Source organism: Ictalurus punctatus, chromosome 21 (genome assembly GCF_001660625.3).
Source record: "Ictalurus punctatus breed USDA103 chromosome 21, Coco_2.0, whole genome shotgun sequence".
Lineage (NCBI taxonomy): Eukaryota > Metazoa > Chordata > Actinopteri > Siluriformes > Ictaluridae > Ictalurus > Ictalurus punctatus.
In genome coordinates, this window is record NC_030436.2 from 8,526,115 (window position 1) to 8,547,991 (window position 21,877).

Below are 21,877 nucleotides of genomic sequence, written 5' to 3' on the forward strand. Positions count from 1 at the left end.
TTAAACATAAATTTCAACAAAAATTTGCAAAGGTTAATTTACATAAAATTCCATTCACGCTACCAGACTCTGAACAGATGAGATATCTTTTCAAACAGAGAATATCTTATACTTCTATGTGCAAAAAAGTAGACAACAAAAGCCATCCTTACTGTCAGTGAACTGTAATATAATGAGATATCTATGAAATTCTAAAACTTCTGAATTTCTGAAATGATGCCTCTAGCTTATAAATCCATATGATTGGATAAACCACAACTGATCGGCTACAAAAACCGGGCTGGTTCATGTTTAGAAAACTAGACTCACTAAAACTACCAGGGTTTATTTATTTATTTATTTATTTTTCCTCCAGTTTATCATCGCTGCTACAGTAATTTTTCTCAAGAACTTGAAAATAATTGGCTGGGTCCACATCTGGACCGAGGTCCACCAGTTGGTGACCTCTGACCTCAACCCTCTAGGAGCCATTGTCAGCTTCGAATATACATTCTTCACTCTCAAAATTTCACAGTAGTTACTGAATAATTCCTCAAAGTTACAGAATAGACTGCTCCACTATAAATAATGGAAATATAACCCAAGAAAAGAAGGTCTTCCAGACGACATGAAATCAAAGGTGACCTTCCTGATATTGTTCATTTGTTAGTATCCCTAGTATTCAATGTAGAATAGTACAGTGCTACAAAATTCTAGTTTTCCCATAATCATCCATGACAATGCAATAACTTTTGCCCACAATGTAAACAACTAATGATATGGGACTATTCATAAGCATGCAAGAAATAACATTAATATGTACTATATGATCAGATCATGTTTCAGAAAATTTAGTGCATTTCTACCTGAAGTTGAGAAATACAGATTGGTGTTACGTTAATCAACACACTCAGAAAATATTAACATACATAGACACCACATAATAAAAAAATATTTTTCGGCTTCGTAGAACTTAACAATGAATTGAGAATATGCAGAAGTTATGCATATTCAGAGTTGGGTTATGTCCCTGCTTATATAGATTTTGTGGGCTCAGCATTCAGGCTATGCAAATTACCTGCATGTAGTCACACCTCTGAGAAGGCTAGATTGTTCTTCAGTAGAAACATCTGAGACAGTTTTTTTTTTTTTCAGTAGTGTCTAGACAACCACCTTTGAACATATGTGCTTGGCTTTATGCCTCCCAAAAAAACAGGAATAGCAACTGTGGACTGAACTGTGGACATTGTGGAAATGTAATATGATGTAGAAAAAAATTGAGAAACAATTTAAAAAAAAATAAAAAGATAAGAAAAATAGGATTTAAAAATGAGAAGATGGGAACGCACTAATTTCACAATTGTACAGGAAATTGTAATACGTGCACAGGATATACGCTATACATTATCGCACTTTTAATTTATCTTGAGTCAAATTGATGAAATACTATTAATAATATCAATGTTAATAAGATGATATGCTTATGGCTCTCTTTAAGTAAGGGTTGTTCATCATTTTATACATTTAAAAAAATTGTCTCCGTGATAAGCAATGTCTCTGATTAAGGCTAAAGCCCCGTCATGCGCAGGGTTATTTGATGTTTTGATGTCATTTCCACTCAAACAGGAAGTCAGGGTGGGACTTATCGAGTGGCTCTTCCACCTTTTTAAATAGCCAATAGCATTTTGCTTACCTCAGAGCCCAGGTTAAGGCATACCTGACGATTAGTAACATGGATGCGAGCCCAAACAATATTGATGTGTTGGATTCACTTGTGTAGGCGATGCCCCTACAGTGTCAAGGGTAGGAACAACCGTCTCTGCCAATTGAAAGTATCTTGCAAACCCCACACCAAACATCCCAATATAGGTGAAGGAATCATGGGAATGATGCCCGTCACAAAGCTGTGGGCTGGCACAAATAACTCCTTATTCAAAGTTAATGAAATCAAGCCATTTCATTCTTAACCTTCTTACAGTTGAAAAACTGAAAGCTCATAGATAACCTTAAAGCTTAACATATTCATACTAAAAGCCACAAGAACATCAATTTTGATTCCATGGGAACTTTAAGAAGCTGTCCAACATAAGTTAGACAGGCGTCGTCTATTTTACTCACAGTCCGATCAGACTGTCTGAATAGCACTTACAGTAAGCCTGTAGTTACACCTTAGGTCTAAATACTGATGTGTGCACAGTCCGAGTCTCTTGGCATAGTGCATCCATCAGCAGTGAGAAAGTGATTTACATATCAACATGATGCCCCATTCCACCCAGTCAATTTCGCAGAGCACACATCCTTCAAGACTTCCTCTGAAAACCCATCTGCTGCTCCTTCAGCTCCAGGAACAGCAATGAAGAAGAAGAAGAAGAAGAATAAAAGACGGCAAGCAGGTGAATAAATGAAAGCAAGATCTGACTCAGGGTTTGCAGTGCAGCTGATAAAGCAGGTGAGAGCTAATTAAAGAGAGATTTGTCAATGCTGCTAGAGGCCAGGTTCACAGCTGGTGGTACCCACGACCTGGTGCCCTACATGGGACATGACCCACCCGTTCCTCCAAGGGAAAGCAGCCCATATGTTGTATCTTGGTGGTGATTATAATGTCCACGATCCGACCAAGTAAAGAATCACATTCTGTTAAGAACTAGGATTATCTAACTGATGTGGATGTGCTAATAATATTCAGTAACACGTGCATCACGTGTTACTGAATATTATTAGCACATCCACATCAGGACAGTTAGAGATGCGAGAGAATTCATTTGGCAAGTGGTTAAAGGTAAAAAAAAAAAAAAAAAAAAAATCACACAGATGTTTGACCACGCAAAATGTTAATGAGGTGACCTTGTGTGCGGCAAGATTGCCGTTTTAATTGTCAAGCTGTCAGATGAACAGAAAAATGTGTAGCAGTTTACAAATGACTGGGTTATTACGTCGCCGCGCTTTCCATGTTTGATGAGGGAGACTGAATTAACGATAACCAATTAACATTATCAGGATCCAACACAGACGTAGTGTTTGTACCTTTGGCTAGATTTCACTCCTGCGGCTTCTGTGAAGCATTCATTTCTTAGTTCAGCTGTGGTTAAATTTGGCGCATATTAGATGTGATGATCAACAAGCAGGCATCTGCCTTGTGATTAATGCTCTGAAGAAGACAGATGAAGTATTTTTATGTTTCACAAGTATTCTCACTGCACTCTTTACCCTTCCATTGTGTATGAATATGCTAGATTACTATTCATATAATGTCCAATTTATACATAATTTACTTAACTTATATATAAATATGTATACACACACACATATACATATATATATATATATATATATATATATATATATATATATATATATATATATATATATATACATACATACATACATACATACATACATACATATATATATATATATATATATATATATATATATATATATATATATATATATATATATATTTTTTTTTTTTAAACATTCTGCATTCAAGTATATTCATCAAGTACCTCCCCTAAGTTCTAGGTATTCACTTGGTGCAAGAAAAAACAAGCACACTCATACTACATTTCATTTTAACACTGCATGGTTAAGGAGAAAGTGAAAATGAAATCAGAATGTCTAGTATCTATTTGTAAATGAATATAATATATAGATTAAAAAGTCTGAGAGCACTACCAAAAATGCTTCTATTTTTCATTCGTGTCTAATATAATACAACCATTTTCGTGACAAATCATATTACTTTACATAACAGCTTGAATGAAAATTAGGCTCTTATATATTAGACATATTTACATTTAATTTCAGTGTTTCTTAGTATTTGGTAGGTCCCCTTTTTTTGTTGCTTTAATTACTGTGTGCACTCGAGCTAGCCTCCACAAGTTTGTGCAAAACCTTATGAACCTTTTTTAGATCAACTCCATCAGCATGTCATCTGAACATGTGCTTCAAAAGAAGAAAAAATTGGGCATGAGGGAAATCTGATCTTTTATACCAAGCAGTTAACATGGTCAATATCACACATTTTCCTGCATTAATAGGAACCTAGAAATAGTACAGAATCTTGATTATTAAATATACAAGATATTGAACATTTACTGTACTTGTTTGAAATATTTCAGAATTATAAAGCCTTCTGTTTATTTGCTTTTTTTTTTTTTTTAATCCAAGATCTCCGATGCGGTCTCAGACTTTTGGACCCCACTGTGTGTGTGTGGGGGGGGGAGGGGGGGGGGGGTAGAACGAGAGAATTACACTATAAGTAACTTGAAAGATTTTGTAAAATGCTTAACTAGGAGAAAGCAGCATGTAATGAAAAAAAAGTAGTTTCACTTAAAACTTTCTATTTATTATTATGGCTTTTTAGGAAAAAATTTGTGTCTTTTAGCTGTGGATTTTACTGACTGAAATTTAGTTCAAATAAGTTACAACTACTAAAATAATTATTTCATTACGAGTTTTTAATTATTGTATTTAGCATTAGCATTTATTATTAATTTTAGGGTGTTTTTTTTTCAGGTTACTAGCAAGAACCATTTGAAATCTTACTTACTTAATTAATTAAGCAGTATTTTGGAGTAAATTCCTACCAACTGGCAAGTTACTTCAAAACACATAATAGCTACAACCCTGCTTTCATTTCAGTGAGATTCAAAGTGTGAGAAAAAGATAAGGTACAAATATATAGTATCCAGATTATTATCCACTGAAGCAAAGGTGAGACCTGGTATGTACCAAGTTACAGATTGAATTCATCTGAATGCAATATTAAAAGCTGCTGTCTGACTTCATCCAGTGCCAAAGTAATGAGCAACGACATTAATATCAAATCTCATAATCCTCTGGAAGTACAATCCAGTGATACATTGTGAACATGATGGTAAGCTGGGACACCACACCATTAGCCTTTAATAAGCTCTGGTAGGTTGTAAACCCACACAGTTTGGCGAGTGCAGCAACCTCAAGGAATAATTTATTATTTTTTTAAAGTCTGAGTCACAAAGGCGAAAGCTTCACTATGCACTTGTATTAACACTCAAATTTTCATAAAAAAAATAAATAAAAAAAATAAAAATAACAGGCATCTCCCACACACTAGCAAAAACTAACAGCTTTTGTGTTGGTTATTAACGGATAATTGCCTGGTTCTGATGTCCACCTCCACACTCTTCCTCCCTCGTCACTAGCCACAGGCTAAAGGAAGCAAGGAGAGCAAAGCGCAGACTCACGATTCAAAGGAAATTAAGGTATAGCACTCAGGCTAAGCTACTCACAACCAGACAGGGAAACTGGTGGTGGCCCTCAAATCCGTTAAAACACAATATCAAAATTCAAAACACAACAGCAAAACTAAAAACGCAACAAAGCCAAGGAGGACAAGAGCAAAACGAAAAATACAACAGCTAGTACAGAAATACAACAGCAAAACCAAAAACATAACAGCAAAACTAAATCTAAAACATCAAATTTTAAAAACAGCTAAACTAAATGCACATCACCAAATGAGAAACACAACAGCAAACTAAAAACATAACAGCATAAACACATCACCAAACCAAGAATGTCTGGGTTACGCATGTAACCCTGTTCCCTGAGAAGGGAACGAGACGTTGTGTGAGCATCACGCTGTGGGAAGCCCCCTCGCATGTGACTGGTATCTGAAGCTTGAGTAACATCATGCCTATTTATAGGCCTGCCATGATCAGGTGACATGGAAATTAAGCACGTTGCGTGATATAAAAACGGCAAGTATGAACCAAGCCATCAGCCTCTATTATCTGAAGTGAAGATACAATTCACAGGTATGCCCCAGTATGACAAAGCTACGCAACGTCACGTTCCCTTCTCAGGGAACAGGGTTACATGTGTAACCCAGACATTCCGTTTCAAAGGGAACTCAACGTTCTATGAGTCTCACGCTGTGGGAACAAGAATACCCACTCTGTCATACTGAGGGCATGGCCTGTTCAAAAGATCCGAGCCCGAGGGTCACTGCAAGACACTCAAGCCCAGTGTAGAATGTAGATCCAGGCTGTAATACTGAATGAATTTGTGTGGTGTAGACCACCCCGACGCAACACAGACATCGTGTAATGGTACCCCTTTGGACAAAGCCTTCGTGGAGGTGAACCCCCTAGTGGAATGAGGCCTTATGCCCAGAGGCGTAGCAAGACTGTGTGTCTCATAAGTGATAGCGATTGCTTCCCCTATCCAATTAGAGATGTGGTGCTTTGACACAGCATCACTTCTACTGCTGCCACTAAAGCAGACCAGTAGCTGCTCAGACTTATGCCACTGGCCAGAGCGGTGTACATAAGTACAGCAAGCCCTTATTGGACACAGTAGGTGCAATTTCTCAAGTTCCGATTGAGGGCAGAAAGCCTGCAACACTACTGCAGCAGATGTAGGTACTTTAGGAACATAATCCAGCCGAGGATATAGGAAGGCTTTGGCTAGTCCAGAGGCAAAGTCAAGGCAGGAAGGGGCAGCAGAGAGCTTGTAGATCTCCTACTCACTTGAGAGATGTCAGGGCCAGCAGAAGAGCTACCTTTAGAGTCAGAAGCTTCTCTGAGGCTGACTCTAGGGCTCAAATGGGGCCCGAGACAGACCTTCCAGGACCAGAGAAAGGTCTCAGCCTTTCTCAAGGCCTCAGCCACCTGACACCATGCATAAACCTCGAAGTTAGAGGAGTTTGCCCCACAGAGGCTCCATAAATAGGGGCGTGGCTGGCCGAAATGGCGGTCACATAAACCCTGACTGTAGAAGGAGCCAACCCTGCTGAGAAACGTCCTTGTAAGAACTCCAGGACTATAGCTATTGTGCAGTTTACTGGGTCTAGCTAATGTTCCTCACACCACGAGACAAAAAGTAGCCACTTGAGCGCATACAATTTCCTTGTGGATGGTGCTCTAGCATTCAACATGGTCTCTACAACCTCAGTTGTGAGAACAGAACCTATGAGCTGGTGACGTCAGGGGTGGAAGGATTGAGAGCGAACCACAGAGGGCAGTGTGTTGTCTCCTCGGAGGTGAACACATCCACTTCCACTTGGCCAAATCACCACCATATGGACTCTACCACTTCCACCACTGGATGGAGTCACCAATCCCCGGGCCTCAGCCCCTGCCTTGACAGGACGTCTGCCCTCACATTTCAGTTGCCCAGAATGTACATTGCATTCACTGGTAAAAACTTTCCCCTTGCTCAGAGAAAAACTGGTTGCACCGATCTGAACAGGGGGTGCGAACGTAAGCCTAACAACCTCACATCCCCTGATACGTCCCTCTGCGGCCCCTCAGGAACATTCCTTTTTGTCTGCTTGGCTTTTATGATCATTCTCAGATCTGGCCTATTAGCAGGCTTAGCTAAATAGCCGTGCTGTTCATTCCCCTTGATGGCCGAATAATCCAACTTCGTGGGGTTATAAATATGGCTACTGCATGGTTTTCCCCAGAAGCGTGATATTTCATCATGCACTTCTGGAACAAAAGGGGCGTTTTCTGCAGTGTGAGGGAGATTTATTTTCACTGGGGAGAAAGCGCTCGTCCAGCCTGCTAACAGCCACTTACTCTTCCCCGGGCCAGTCTAGATTTAGTTTTTCAACTGCCTTAGTAATCATTTCAAGCAGCTCTTTATACGCTTGAGAGCTGCTTTCCATTTTTGGTGCCATGTCACCCCCTTCTGGCTCCTTAAAGTACTTTTTTTTTGGCTTTCCATAGCGGAAGGAGGAGTCGCGATGCGAGCTCCAAAATCCGGCAGAGCCGGACCCGTAAGACAGAGCAAGAGATAGAGCAGTGCTTTTCTACGGGTCCTCTTCCAGATCCATACCAGATCCCCAGGGCCTGAGCCAGCTGGCTGCCTCACAAGTGGCCGGCCCAGATCCGTGAGACTCTGAAACCCAACTCCTTTCATCCGAGAAGAGAGCGAGCTGCGAGCGGAGCTGCCTAATTGTAAGGTGTTCACAATGCACACAGTCAAACCTCCCGAGGCTGCCCTGGCATGCTCCACCCCTAGACACTTCATACAGCAGTGTGTGTCCATCCTCCCCGTGTGAGTCCATCCTCCCCGTGTGACACACTTCCTGAATTCTCTCTCACATTTTTTTTTTAAAGGGACAGAAAAGTAAAGAGGTTTTTCTTTCCTTTTTTTTTTAAAGATAGAGAGGAAACAAAGAGTCTTTTTGTGAGCATTACACAAATGACCGACATGCAGTCTCACTGAAGATGATAAGGCTGACAGTGCAGTTCACGGGTGCCGTTTTTTATCATGCGATGTGCTTAATTGCCACTTCACCTGATCATGGCAGGCCTATAAATAGGCATGATGTTGTACAAGCTTCAGATACCAGTCCCGCGCGATGGTGCTTCCAACTGCGTGAAGCTCACGCAACATTGAGCTCCCTTTGAAAGGGAACTCAACTTCACATAAAGTTAATTTGTTAATGCATTTTGCACTGACTTTTTTTTTTGCCTTACTCATGGCCAAACTAGAGCTGCTTCATTTCTTACTCTTCAAGTATTTTAAAAGCAAAGAATGTGAAGCAGGAGTTGACAGGGAGAAACTTTACATTAAAGCCATACGTGGGTGTTTTTTAACATTCTGCTGCATGCACTCTGCGATTAGCGGTCCTTTAGCCTATAGGAATTCGATACAAGGGTGTAGAGGGGAGGAATACAAACTAGCGACAGTGTGTTGGCAAGCAGCATCAGAAGCACTGTGGTTCCACTTCAACTGAATTAATACAGACAGCTGCAGTTCCTCCTTCATAAACACCACCAAGGAGTCTGAAAGCTTCATGGCGGCCTGTCAAACAGAATACCATGCACCTGCCTGCTATTTGTTGTCATATAGTATCTTATTCAAACCAACAAGTGTATCCAGGTTGAAATAAGCAGATTTTGGTGGAACAACCGAAATCACTGGTGTTAGCCGTCATAGATTGGCATTATTAGGCTTCATAACCTTAACCCTTTATTGAACTATTCTGAAGAGTCTGAAGAGCACTGTTGAAGGAAGGAGTATCCAGTATCAGCACTTTGTAATGGTAAGTTTTACCCCACAGGAAAGTCTTCAGGACAGAGCTAAGAACTTTTGCACTTTGCCATGAATGTCCCCTGTGTCCTCTATCTTCTAACAGGAATAACAAAAATACAAGACCAACCAACAAATCAGCAGCAGAATCACTAAACACATGATAAATATTCGATATAAACATATTTAATTTGTTTCAAGGTATTCTTTAACAGGCCTTGGCTATTATCACAGACATCATATCATTAGTAGGCGGCAGAAATTCAGCAAGTGTTTCAGCATATTAGTGCTCTGAGCAGCATCTGACATTGCCAGCATATCACAAAGCCACATTCATATTCATGTGTGGACTGATTTTTTTATTATTATTATGTTTGGTGCATCTGATTATGATGCGTCCAGTTAATTCAATGAGAGACTCAGAGTGTTTCATCATCCCTCCTGGCACCAATATTCTGACACAGCACAACAATGCCAAATTGGAGTTATATATAATGGGGATAAAGAGAGGACTGGGAGCCAGGAGTCCCTCTGTTTCACACCATTCTTTTATTTCATGCCAAGCATGAAACCAGGAGATGCTAAAGTGTGAGAATGTCGGCTAGCCTCCAGAACCTGACAGGGAAATGCCAGGTCGGGTTTGGCAGAAAACAACAGATGTGAAGGCTAAGAGAAGGACGTGTGGTTAATCTTCTTGATCCGATGACTGAGAGAAGAGAATAAAAGGTCCTTAGGCCCCTGTGGTGAAGCAGGAAGTGTTGTCAAGCAGCCAACACAAATCAAGGATGCTCGCCCTTCCTAGCAATGCCCAAAGAAAAGCAGTTTAATATTCAGCTCACAGTAATCTCAATTACAAAGCACCACTACTAATCAAGCCCTGATAAGGAATGGAATGGAGCTTATATCACCTAATCCTCTGCTGTTTTGTTCCAGAGCATCTACCTTATCAGCCTTTGGTGATGGCGAAATGCAAATGAAACGTTTTTGGGGGGTTTTTTGTGGAAGATGGGACACTTCAAGTTGCCGCAGTTTTCACCAGAGGACATATTTACCTCACCCAGTCACAAACTGAGTGCCCTACTCTACAAGACAATTGATTTTCACTGAGGCATTTAATTTTTTGACATTATCCAGTGGTCCATGTGGTGTAATCAGGTGGAGAGGACTGACAGTGTAATTAGCATCGAGGAGCAGGAGGAGGGTATGAAGCGAGGAAATTCGCAGGAGTGTGGTAAACAAAAGACGAGGCGTTAGCAGGGTGCGGTGAAGCACTGTTCTCATAAAGTATACTCATGCTGTTAAGGGTAAGTCAAACGGAGTGCTGACGTTTAAATTAGCACATTTTGCTTGCGCTTTCCCGTTCTCGTCAAGGTTATATTAGTGGCTGCCTGCTCACTCAATAAGAATGAGGTGATAGTGAGTGGGGGAATGGAGGGAAAGACACTTTATGCCATGCTCAAGGCACTTTTGGAGCAGGGATGAGGTCCAGTAATTAGCACGTAACTGTCAAAGCAACAGATCAGCCCCTATACAGATGACCTCGCACTTCTGCATTGGTGCAGTACTACCGCCATTACCTACACACCAGAGTCACACTGCCCTCTACTGGTTAAAAGTGCATGGAGAGGTGGATGTGCCTATACTTCAAGCCCAGGACAACAAGGAAAGTATCTAGTTAATCAGATGCCCCCACAAATCCAGAGTTGTAACATTATATAATGCAACCTATTAATAGATTAGCATGCCTTTTTCTAGGTAGCACATCCATTCTTTCAAGCTGTTAAAAAAAGAACAGCTGTCCTTCTGCTCTATTCAATGCCCCTTCAAACCTTTTCCCACTTGTGACATCCCTTTAATAGCTCAGTGGGAATAAAGTTCACCTGAGAGATCATTACATGTTTGTCTAGCTCGGATGACTGCAGGCAAGTACTCCACAAAATAAAAATAAAAAAAATAAAAAAAGTAGGATCATTACCGAGGCATTCTCTCCCAGAACACACTGATGCGTCAAGAGTTTTTGCTGCTGCTGGCTATGCACTCTGATTAATGTAGCAAATCCTGGTTGCAATCCTCAGGCGAGAGTCCTAATAAAAAAACTGTCGCCAAGTTGTAGTGCTGTATTACACAATGGAGGGAAGTCAGCTGCTCTTCTGAGCGTTTGAGGTTTGTTGAGTGTTATTCCACCACACACATTCAGATTACGCTCACAGATCAGAATCTCAACCTTGCAGGTTTTCCTGTCCAGACATGACTTTTGATTTTTTTTTTTTTAATGGGTAAAGACATCTGTGTGGCTTGCAGAGCATGAAGGGAAAGTCAAGAGTCTTTTTCAAATGGGAGATTCCATAGTTAGGTTATAGTACAGTGCATTCATGAAACAATTAATTTTTTTACAAGGTTACTTTACTGAAACTGGCTGCACTTTGCTCTTAAAGGAGTAGCGAGGTGTTAGCATAGAAGCATGCTGAAAATTATTGGTCAACATCAGCCTGAATTCAGGACACCAGCATCAGGAAAGGCAAATCGGCTCTAAAGTCGGCCTAAATATCCTGTAGCATGGGCCAAATATTGGCTGTTTAATGCAAAAGTGACTGAAATGTAATAGGAGCATTCAGTACTTTTTCCCCAGGCTGTGATGAGATCCTGGTGAGCTTTCCATGACCACAGAGCTTTCATTGGTCTGAGCCGTGACCGTCCAGGCGACAGGCCTGCTGTGATCTAACAGTGAAGAACGGAATCAGATTGACACTTCCTTCCATCTCTGACGTAGTGTGCATGCTGAGGGCATGCTTCTTTGGCCTTTACTGATCCTGGTGACATGGCGGAAAATCAGTCCGACTCAGCCTTGAAACTCGGCGACAGTAGCATGGTATGAATAAACAACTGGCAGATTAGGGGTGGATGGAAGGAGTCTTCTTCAGGGACCAAAAACAAAAGAAAAATCAATGGCCTTCTTCATTAATTACACAAATCCATAACAAGGCAGGGAGGAGAAGCAGGGCGTACCAGGCAGGTGGGAGGCTGTGGCATCAGTAATTAATAACCCAAAGCCCTCCTGATGAAGGCATGCAGATATATGACTGCAGGTCTTGTTGATGCTTCTTAAACATGTGCAGGCACTTCTTCAGCACCCCTGCTGTTCACATGTTTGTGTTTGCCAGAGGGATATAGTGCTGCAGAAGAAGAGAGGCAGAGTCGCAACACATGAGAAGAGATGTGCAAGGAAGAGTTTTTAATCCATTCTGCAGCATCTGCTCATCATGGAGCTGAGAAAACAACAAAATCGGGAGTTAAAAGAAAGGAAGCAAGGAGTCATCTCTACGTGCTCTGAATGGAAGGAAGGTTTCATCATGACGACTCCAAAAAAAAAAAAACAACAACAACCAGACAACAAGAAAAGCCTAAATCAATAGAGGGCTGGCATGAAACGAGAAGGGCACCTTTCTCTGAGACGATGTTTGATCTATATTTCATGTCAGGTCATGCCATGCATCAGACCAAGATGTGTGGGTTTCTTCTCCCCCCTCTAGCAGCAAGTCATCAGCATCGTATATCAGTCCCTTTCCAACTGGCATTATAAATAGACTCAGCCCGCATGTTCGCTATCGCTGGAGGTGTCACTCTGCGATCTCATCTGCAGTCGGCAGTCAGTCAAGGAGTTTGGGGGCTGCTGGTGGAGGCATGACACATCTCACTCACCACACAGAACATCAGCAGGAGTGATGGGACAATAGGAGCACCAGAGGGCCATGGTCAAAGAACTCAATCACAAAGCTAGACAACTTACACAGGAGTGATCAACAAAGACCAAAAAGATTGCACACCCTCGAGTAATCCACACTGCAGGCCATTCCAGGGATATATAATGACATGACTCTGCAAACTAATCACGTATGAGGATGCAGATGGCGATAAGTCAATGAGTTAATAACACATCGGAAATCACAAGCGATTGACAGGATGAACTTCCTTTTTGTGAGCCTCCCATCTGATTCCTTAGCTGCCTTAAGCCGGGTTTACATTGTATGATTTCATCCTGATATTGCTGTCACAAACAAACAATGCATATCGTCAAAGAATTATTTGGACGTTAGTTGAGACTGGTGGTCTTACAATGCGTAGCAGCTGTGACAGCTGACTTAGTGTCACTGTGACCAATGACAGCCGAAGATAAAGTTCTGGCACTGTCACAAAGTTCTGATTAGTATCTCATTTAGAACATATCTAAAGTATTAAAAATATCATTTAATATGGGAAAACAAAGTAAGAGTATTCACACCTATTCTTGATGGGCATACCCATACCTTTTACTATGGACTGGTCAGATTAGACCCAGTCACTGTATTGGGGTGGCTATCTAGGGTGGGGTAAACATTGGAATTCTTCAGTTAGCTACGACTATCTAATGATATTAAATTCATGACATTAGCATATTTCTTAAGATATAGCCTAATGTTATAACTATTACTTAGCTGTGTGCATTTAATGTCTGATAGGGATCCTATGAAGGCCATACATAATGTAGAAAGGGGAGCCACATGATGTCAGTGGGTCTAACTTGGCTACCCCATTTGGCTAGACCTCTGGCAAAGAAGTCTGTATTGACTTACTTACTTTATTTTCCAAAATTTTGACATTTTGTCTAATTCAGATATGTTCTATTTATACAATTACATGGAAGTAGCTAACAATTTTCAATTTATTTGAAGTCATGCTAAATCGAAAAAAAGAATTCAATCCTGAGCTGGGATGAGAAGACAGAAAAACATTCCTGGAAATTAATAAATGAAATAGATTTAAGGTCACTTCCGCTACAAAGAAAACCAAGAAGAATGTATGTTAGTACCACAAAGAAAGGTGCTGGGCCACCAAGAGCCATCAGAACCGTTTCAGTGCACCATGACATTGACTCTTCAAGTCCTTGGAACAGTAAAGGAGCAATGTACAATGTTCTTCCAAAAGAGACTCCCTCAGCTGGTGGTTTAATAATTGTGTTGGGCCCAAACCATGCCGACAAATTGGCACTGGACTTTCAAGTTTTCCTTTAATTTGTCACCCATCTGTATCCATATTACATCCCAAACATATAACATCCCAGTTTTGGGTTAAAACCTAACTGGATAGTCTCATCCTCTGTTACTTCAAAGTCAACATCTCTCCACATGAGACCTACACTGAAAAAAAAAGATGCCTGATTTTTCCAAAATCCCCCTTTTTTTTTCCATGTCATCATTCACTTCAAAGAAACCATGATGAAATCCCTGAGGTATAAAAGTACTTTCAAATAAGAGCTAAACAGAATAAAGAAGTTTTCATAGTTCTGTGAGGCACTCAATATGTAGCGGAAGTCAATTCTGGTGAAGTGTTTTCTCAGAAGTTAAGAGACGAGCTCTGAGTCTGTTTAATAAAGTCCGGGCAATGAAAACATAATGCCAGACGACTTAATGGTCAGTTGTTGATGTTGAGATGAAAGCTGGCGGAATGGAAAAGATGAGTTCAGAGCCAACTTGGATTGAACCAGTGAAATTGCTAATATGAGAACTCTTCACGTTAATCACTACTACATCCAGCTTCAATGGTATACCATGTTCTTATTAGAAATGATTCCATATGCAACAGTTGAAAGGTACAGAAATGCAGATCCTGACTGGGGGACCATGTGAGTTTTGGATAAAGAAGCCTCTGAAACTGTTATCTGTTGTGTCTACCACTGTGCTGTGGTCTACCACTGTTCCTCACATGACCCCAAGATAACAGTCAAGCTGCAATCATATTACAATGGTGAAAGCCCTGATCCCCTCTGGCCACATTTGTTTTAATCTTGGTCGTTAACATTCGCCATCCCCACGACGCAGATGTTTCCCTTCCTTGCACTAACGAACACTTTGCCAAGTCAGACAGCTGCCAAGATTGAAGAAAGATGTTTGGAGGCTTTGGCATGGAATAATTCAGCCCACTAGCAGGGTGAGGTTGGAGATGAAAAAAAAAAAAACAAAGACATTGAAGGAAATTGGGAAAAGGTAGAGCTGACTAAACCTTTCCCTCGAGTCACTTGGTGGAACAATAATTCCAATAATTCATTCTAAACCCACCTTCTGTCCGTGAGAAATGTCTCTCCTGGCAGCCTGGCTCATATTAATCCACATTTACCTTATTACTCCTTCTCAGCAAAGCCACAAATGCTAACCAACAATCCGACAGTTAAGATGCCACCATCTGTCCTCGAATAGAGTGGATTTCAGGGGCAAATTGGTGGTGGCTCACCTCATCCTCTTCTGAATAAACAATGGGTATTCTTTTCCTGCCATGACGGTTCAGTACATTGTGTTAAATCCTCAAATACAGCAAATTTCATTAACTTGATTGAATATGGAGTGTTTAAGTGCTGCTGTCATTTTTACGTTTGCTTTATTTGCTGTGAGGTTTGGTTTCACAGAACTCATAATTAAATTAACCAGAAAGCCAAGAAAAACAATCATGACTGAGAGACATGTAGGGCTGAAAGCATACCCAGAAAACTCTTTCATTCATTGGTTAAAAACTTCATTCATTGGAAAAAGGTCACAAGATTTGGAAAGTACTTGTTAAAAAAACAAAACAAAACAAAAAAAAACAACCCAAACAAGAACATGTGTAATTAATAATTACATAATTATATTAATAGATTTATATAATAGTTTAAAAATGGATTACAGTCAAATTTGGTTACAGCCTTAGTGAACTCTAGTGAGCATTAGCTTTACCTCTCACTATTATTTTTTACACTATTTAATTATTAAGTGTTACTGGCAATGGAGACTCCTTCCGAAAGGGCTTCCTCACAGAATACTTCACCCTATCAATGATTACACACATTTTAAAATCCATTTATATGGAGCATCTGCCATAGAAATAAAAATGTATTAAAAAAGAGCACATTCATATGAACTGTTAAGTACGCACATACAGTATATAGAACAGAACTACATCGAGAACTTGGGCAATGGTACTGTGTATAAAAATGATTTCTTGGAAAGAGTTTGAGTTCCTGCAGATCTAGAGTTCTCTTAGCCCTCAACTTCCTGGCTATTGGGTTGAAGCACGGAACCTTAATTTAATGCAGGCACATTGATTTATGCTCAGGTGTCCCATAGTCATTAAAGTAATTGCATGATCACTTTATAACATCCTCCCATGGAGGCAATGGTAATTTGGCGCCTCATCCTGCAACACAGAGGCAAGTCCCGTAACAACGTTACGGTTGAAAATGTAGTCTGTGCTATCATCTTACAGACAGTACAAATTGATTTTATACCTTTCTGACTGACCACGAAAGCACTTTTAATGTGTCTCTCACTCAAGTTCAGGCTTTGATCTATGAAAGACTCACCAGGCTTAACAGCCGTTATCGATTGCCACTTTCTCTCCAGCCAGTTTCTCTGGCAAGATTTCGGTGTCAACTTATCATTTCACAAGTCTGCCATGTTCTTGCAAGGCATTCCTACACTCCGACCGCACCTTTAAAGGAGGTGCTGGTGCACAGTTTCAATTTCCTCAGGCTAGAAATGGCAGAATTCGCAGAGGAATGACCAGGGACATTTGTCTTAAAAACAAAAAAAAGCACAACTTTCTGCTAATCAATTTTTTTTTTTTAAAGTACAGTTCAAAACAAAGTTTTGTTTCCAATGGTCCATAGTTTCTAATCTCGCAGTGCAACCAAGTATGAACACACACAAGACCTGTCAAGATATTGGCAGTTGCTAACCTTACAGTCCTGGACTTTTGAGGTGAAGACAGGCATACGACAGGCAAGCAGTGGACACCAGAGTGGAGCCTTTGTCCTCCAGTCATCTTCTGCACAGATCCAGCCAGGTGTGTTTTCTTCCCCTGAATGGGAAAGATGAAATGAATCATGAAATGATGAAATCAAATGGAACAAGAAGCAGAGGAGCGTGTGTGTGTGTGTGTGTGTGGGTGTGTATGGACAACTCTGACAAATTACACTCTAGAGCTGAAAACATTCAACATTTGACACTTCTGAGTGTCCCCCGAATGAGTCATTTGAGATCATTCAGCAAAAGGATTCATTCAGATTCATTCACTGATTCATTTGCTCAAATTGAAGTACAGCCTGATTGAACATCTTGCTTACTTATTTACAATTTGTGTCATTACCCACACTTTTTAATAATTAATAATTGACACTCTTTAACCAAGTTAATCTTGATTTTGAATAAAAAGATTTACTGAATCAAATGAAAGAGGGAATCTCAGTCATGAACAAAACTTCCAAGGACTCACTGGCCACTAGAACAGGTAGGTGTTGTGCAAACGTAATGGCAAATATGATTTATCCAATCCCCACACACACACACACACACACACACACACACACACACACACACACACACACACACACAGATAAACATTCCAGACTAGACGAAGCCTGGCAACAGCAACTGAATGAAATGAAAGACTCAGGACCCTGAGAATCATTTATTATATGACCTTGCAGAAAAAAAATGACAATTTTCTCTGTGCAGTTCACCAAATATACATTTTGAAATTCAATGGAACCCAGAAGGGTATGTGTATAACTCGGAAAACTTGATATACTTACAGCGTCTTTGTGCAACAAATTTATTTGTTTTATTTCTGTCTTATTAACTGAGGTCTCGCTCTATCTACTACACTATATACAGCATAGGAACTAACTTGTGTATACGTTTCACAACACTGAATGTAACTATAAAAGGATAGAAAGTATAATGTTTCATTTTTTAATTAATAAAAAGTATCTAGCATTGAAAAATGGCTGTGTTATAAGAGGAATAAAACAGTCCAGGACAAACTGTTTTTGTTAACTAATTAACCTCAGGGTGAGAGCGGTAAGGAAAATCAGCTGCTTGCTTGCCATCTATCTATCTGTCTATCTATCTATCTATGCTTTGTGTCAACACACGTCACACCACACAGTCATTGATATTACTCTTTAACAGCATGCCCCCTAGTGTTTAATTCCTTATTTAATAATCAGAACTATATAGAATTACCGATACAGTAACGTTCAAGAAGAGATAACCTTTTTGAGTATTTAGATATATTTGGATTACAATACATGTTTCACTATTTTCTTGTAGCGATAAACTAACTTAGACTACAATTTTTACATTTACAACAACAACAACAACAACAAAAGAAAGAAGCTGAAATAAGACTACTTAAATAAGGAAATCATATTCATGAATGAAACCTACAAGGACCAGAACACGCATCGATTTAGTGGAGGTAGAAGTAGTTATGAAAACACATTTTGACAAACTTTCCAGACAAGAAAAAGGTTTCAGCAACACATGAATGAAAAGAATGACTCGGTGACTGATATCGTCTTATTCACATAAGTGACTCATGAAGGACAGAAATTTGTACATACTGTATTAAACAGCTCATTGTAAGACCATTATTTCTAAACAGAGTAGGCGTGATCCTGCAGAGCACCACAGTGTCCAAACTCCCATGAAGTTCTCAACATAATGAGTCTTAAGAAATAGCACAGGTGTCCAGCTCAGCATGCAAAGTAGGCACTTCTGGAAGTCAATTAATGAAGCCTGGATTCAGGTGGTGGGAGCTACCAGAGCTCTGAAGCACAATGCAGCAACCAAAATAAAAGAAATGTTCATTCAAAATGGCAGATTATATACAGTAGGACGTAGAAATTCTAAAGAGTGTTGGACCATGATCACATCAGGGATTGACATAATAGCACTGAACAACTCCTTAAATACATAGACATCCTCAGATGACCATTAGTTAATTGGTGACGTGAATGTTTGCTGCATAGTTGGGCAGGAGGAAACTGCATCAAAGCCATTCAAGAATGTTGCCGAAAATTTCCTTGGGAACTACAGAACACCAACCTAGATCCAGCTGGTTGACAAAATGTTTCAAGCATACAAAACCATGGGGAGCATCTTGACACTAAGGATTCCATTTTTACACATTCAAATTTAGACTTCTTCTCTGCAGTCAGTTGTGAGCATGATGAAAGGCTTCACCAAGACGAAAAAATGGGACCAGCGCAACTGGCATCATCAATGTTGGCAAATCATGGCTAGACACTTAAACGAGAAACATTGGACACCGTGTACAACCAAAAAATGAGCGGAAGTAAGCTGGCACTATCACGTGATTAAACACAATAATGCACCGTATCTATGTGATCCAAACGATCTGAAATGAGTTTTTGTGCTCAGATTGAAGAGCTCTCTCATGACCACCAACAACTTCTTGTTCAGTGTAATTGGTTCATTTTAACCAAAGCAGCAAGCTTTATATTATGTTGGATGTCATAACCTAAACATATGTAATACAGCAGTGCTGAATTCTCAATTCTGATTGGTCAGAAGGTTCTGAAACATTTTAGAACAGCAGCTCTAACAGTCAGACTTAATCGGTTCTGTCAAATAAACCTTACACAGGAACTTGTATGTTTATGGAAGGAGTCTCCAGTGTCAGTAAATCAATCAGAAGTAAAGTCTTTTAGAGAGAGTTTAAACGAGGGGGGGGGGGGGGGGGGGTCTTGTGCAGGCTGCTGAGAAAATAAAATTAAAGGTAACCATAAATGGATAATGAGTACAACATTCTTTAATAAATTTTATTTAAAATCCGATTGTTGGGTAAATTGCTGTATTATACAAGGAATAGAACACTTACGGATAAGCTGTTTTTGGAAAGTAATCAACTTTGGATTGGCTGCATTGCACCACCATGGGAAAAAAAATCAACAATATAACAGCCCATCTACAAGTAATTTTTCTGCACTTCCTATATTCATCTAAATCAAAGGAATAATTTATTCCCGCAAATGTTGGATGTTAGTTTGGTATTGTTGTTTCTATGACTACAGAGAGCACAAAGCAGGTTATACACTCATCATATCACGAGCAATTAAAAGGCCATTTCTTGTTGCATTAAAGAGCTTGCTTTCATTTCATCCTTGTGACTTTTTTCGCATCAACATTCAATTAGCATCAGATGTAGCAATAAAAAAAACTCCAAAACAGTACTGCAGGATATCAAATGTAATGTTTGCTTCAAATAGCGAGATGCGCATGCCACCGTGGCTGACAGGAGATTGTAGGGTTCGGAGATGCAGACATTCCAGACAACTTCAGGGCTAATTAGCTTGACTCTCAGCATTTCAGCTTGTGTGGATTTCATTTAAAAGGATGCACCCGCCAGTGCCTACATAGCGTAATGGTCCCTACACCTTTAGGGGCAGCTAGAAATTGATTTGGTATCTCTTTACCTCTGCATCTAACTCTAAAATCAATACAGTGAACGCATCATTCCAAGGAAATATTTGCACTTGCTTTTTGGCAGGGCACTTTTATGGTATTTATTTATTTATTTATTTATTTATTTTACAGCACGTAGGTGCTCTAAGGCAAATTCTAGAACTTTAGTTTTACAGACTGATTCACTTAAGTCACTCAAAAGCCTCTCTTTCAATTCTTTGCTCTCAGTTAATGAGTCTTTTAATCTAAAAGCTTTGATACAAAGGTGACAGGATTGTTGAAGGACACATTCAATTAGGAACTTTAAAAGGAGCCTCAGAGACAGCACTCTCCTCTAGCTTCTCTAGCATCGTTTAAATAATAGTGTGAGTCAGACCAAATATTTCGGCTTCAAAGCGCAGATAATATAAGGCGCTTCAAAATGACTGCCTAATGAATATCTTTACTCAAGAATTCCTTGAGGTCAGGGTACTGGTTCAGTGTCCTTCATATGACCTTGCATAGCTACATTAGCTTCAAAAGGAAGTTTTAATTGGATAGTTAAATAAGTAGCGGTGTCAACAGCACAGAGTACACGACATTACATATTGCACAAAACATATAAAGATACGATGATAGTGACTTTAGTCCAAAAGATTTGTCAATGTTTAAGTGGTGAAACATAGACTCAGAGTCAGGCTGTGTAACACACACACACACACACACAAACAAAACAGGGGATAGAAAATGCAGACTGAAGAAGGAAATAACTTTTTTCCCTGCTGGCAAATGTATCATGATGTAATATGTAAGCAAGACAATTAAAAAAAAAACATTAGAGACAAATACAGTGATATAAGAATGAGAAACTGGCAAGTATAGAAATAAATATCTAATAGGAGTCTGGTATATTGCTGCATGAATAGATCTAGCTGTAATAATCACATTCAGTTTAGTTTATTTCAACAATATGGCTTCCACTACCATTATTCAGCTTATAAAATAGTACTTGATCCGCACATCCTATTATTTACTATTTGTTTGTTTTTTTAATATCATAACATGCCAATGATAAGCTGACCAATCATTTATCTGCTATAAATTTTGTATCTAATTTTATCCATAAAAATATGGCCCTTTGGATAAGCAATTTCATAAATTAAAATAAATTAAAAATAAAAACTCAATAAAACCTTTTTGTGTAATTTAACAGGATGAGATTATAATGAATTAATCAAACAATTAAATTACTAATTAATTGTTTGTGTATTTAATGTATTTAAAAAGATTCAATTCCAAGGCCAATACTGTCATAATTATGTATTTAATATTGCTGTTATATGGCATTTAATGTTGTTTTTGTTGTATTTATAACTCTGAGCATGAATTTCGAGGCCTGAATGTGGATATTGCAATTGTGCTATTAAATCCTAATTACATGCGCTTAACTTAACTATAATTCTAGATCAACACCGTGAAGTTCTCAACAGGCATGCCATAAATGTTCATAAGTGTAAGAAACTGCTAAAAAAAAAAAAAAAAAAAAAAAACGATTTTTTTTTTTGAGTAAGTGAAAAAGAACACTATGTCTCTAAAGAATATTGTTTTGGCCA

The 21,877-nt window shown here is 39.3% G+C and overlaps 1 protein-coding gene across 3 annotated transcripts in view; it reads right to left on the reverse strand.

Annotated features, from left to right (window-relative positions):
- Positions 1-21,877, reverse strand: part of arhgef10la (Rho guanine nucleotide exchange factor (GEF) 10-like a) — a 147,626-nt gene that overhangs the window by 34,456 nt on the left and 91,293 nt on the right. For all 3 annotated transcript variants that reach the window (XM_053674184.1, XM_053674185.1, XM_053674183.1), the window contains one exon: positions 16,754-16,875. In XM_053674184.1, the coding sequence (XP_053530159.1) occupies positions 16,754-16,875 (122 nt within the window). The remainder of the gene's footprint in view (positions 1-16,753; positions 16,876-21,877) is intronic.